At 38.7% G+C, this 1264-nt stretch overlaps 1 protein-coding gene across 1 annotated transcript; it reads left to right on the top strand.

The window, feature by feature from the left end:
- Positions 1–495, top strand: LOC139841166 (uncharacterized). Its single transcript, XM_071831398.1, has one exon. It carries the CDS (start codon positions 1–3, stop codon positions 493–495), a length of 495 nt encoding a protein of 164 aa, XP_071687499.1.
- The last annotated feature ends 769 nt before the right edge of the window (positions 496–1264 follow it).

Raw genomic sequence — 1264 nt, forward strand, 5'->3', positions numbered from 1 at the left:
ATGGTTCAACCGTTCTTCGTCACCAACAAATTATTTGACTATATTGATGGCACAATCCCTCGTCCACCTAAAAATGTCCCATCATCAGAAAAAGATGAAGAAACACAGTCTCAAACGCCAAACCCCAATTACATTAATTGGGTCTCTAATGATGCTCATATAAGAATGCTCCTCATTTCTACCATCTCTGAAGCATCATTCCAACATGTTCAAGGAGAAACGTCTCGTGATCTCTGGTTGTCCCTTGAGCGTGCCTACACTCCTCACACTTCCTCTCGAGAATACACTTTGAAAACCCAACTTCTCAGACTACAGATGAAGCCAGATGAAACAACCGCAGACTACCTAACAAGGACTCAAGAATACGATGTTGCGCTCGCTAACATAGGTGAAAAGATGAAAGAAAAAGATTTGGTGATGCTAGTTATATCAGGACTACGAGAGGAATACAACGGTTTAAAATCAAGCCTTCTGGGCAAAGCCCCCTACTTGTAGAGACCCCTCCTAATCTGTAGCGACCCGACAAAATCGTCATTGACGGCGCCGTCTACTTAGGTCCCGTTACGTGGTCATAAGTCTTTAAAACAACGTTTGACCAAAAGATATGTCGCATTCATTTCAAATGTAAAGATTGTTCAAATTTCACAAGAATAGTTCCACCACAAGTTACGTTACAAAGTTATAAGTACAAATGAAACTTATGCGACACAATTTTAACGTAGCCAAAAGACGCTCCATGTATGCATGTATACTCGACATCCAATGCAAGTATCAAAATAATGAGCGGAAGCATGTATCATGTATTGTTCAAGGACCTGAGAAAAACATAGAAATCTGTCAACGAAAACGTTGGTGAAATCATAGGTTTGAGTAAGTAAGTACAAGTGAACCACAAGATTTGCAACAATGAGATAATAGTAATACATTCCAAAAGTTTGTTTCACGAACACCCAATTATCAATGCTTAACATTCCTTCCATAGAACCCCATTACAATAGTGTTAGAACATACACTGTTTCTCGAAAATACATTTCATTCGTAAACGGTAGCGAACCGTTTGAATGAGGGTTTGTCAAACCCATATGGCCATATAACATAAGTTCTCGCTTACACCCGGCAAGTGTAACTAATGATAATCGAATTGAGGATTTTTGTTCAAACTCGTATGTAGAATGTTTGTTTTCCTGTACTTGTGTTCACTTAGTAAAAAGAAACGTTTATGTTTTCTCATCCCAAATGTAAGTGCAAAAGAGTAAAAGTGGGA

Source organism: Rutidosis leptorrhynchoides, chromosome 4, assembly GCF_046630445.1.
Source record: "Rutidosis leptorrhynchoides isolate AG116_Rl617_1_P2 chromosome 4, CSIRO_AGI_Rlap_v1, whole genome shotgun sequence".
Taxonomy (NCBI): Eukaryota; Viridiplantae; Streptophyta; class Magnoliopsida; order Asterales; family Asteraceae; genus Rutidosis; species Rutidosis leptorrhynchoides.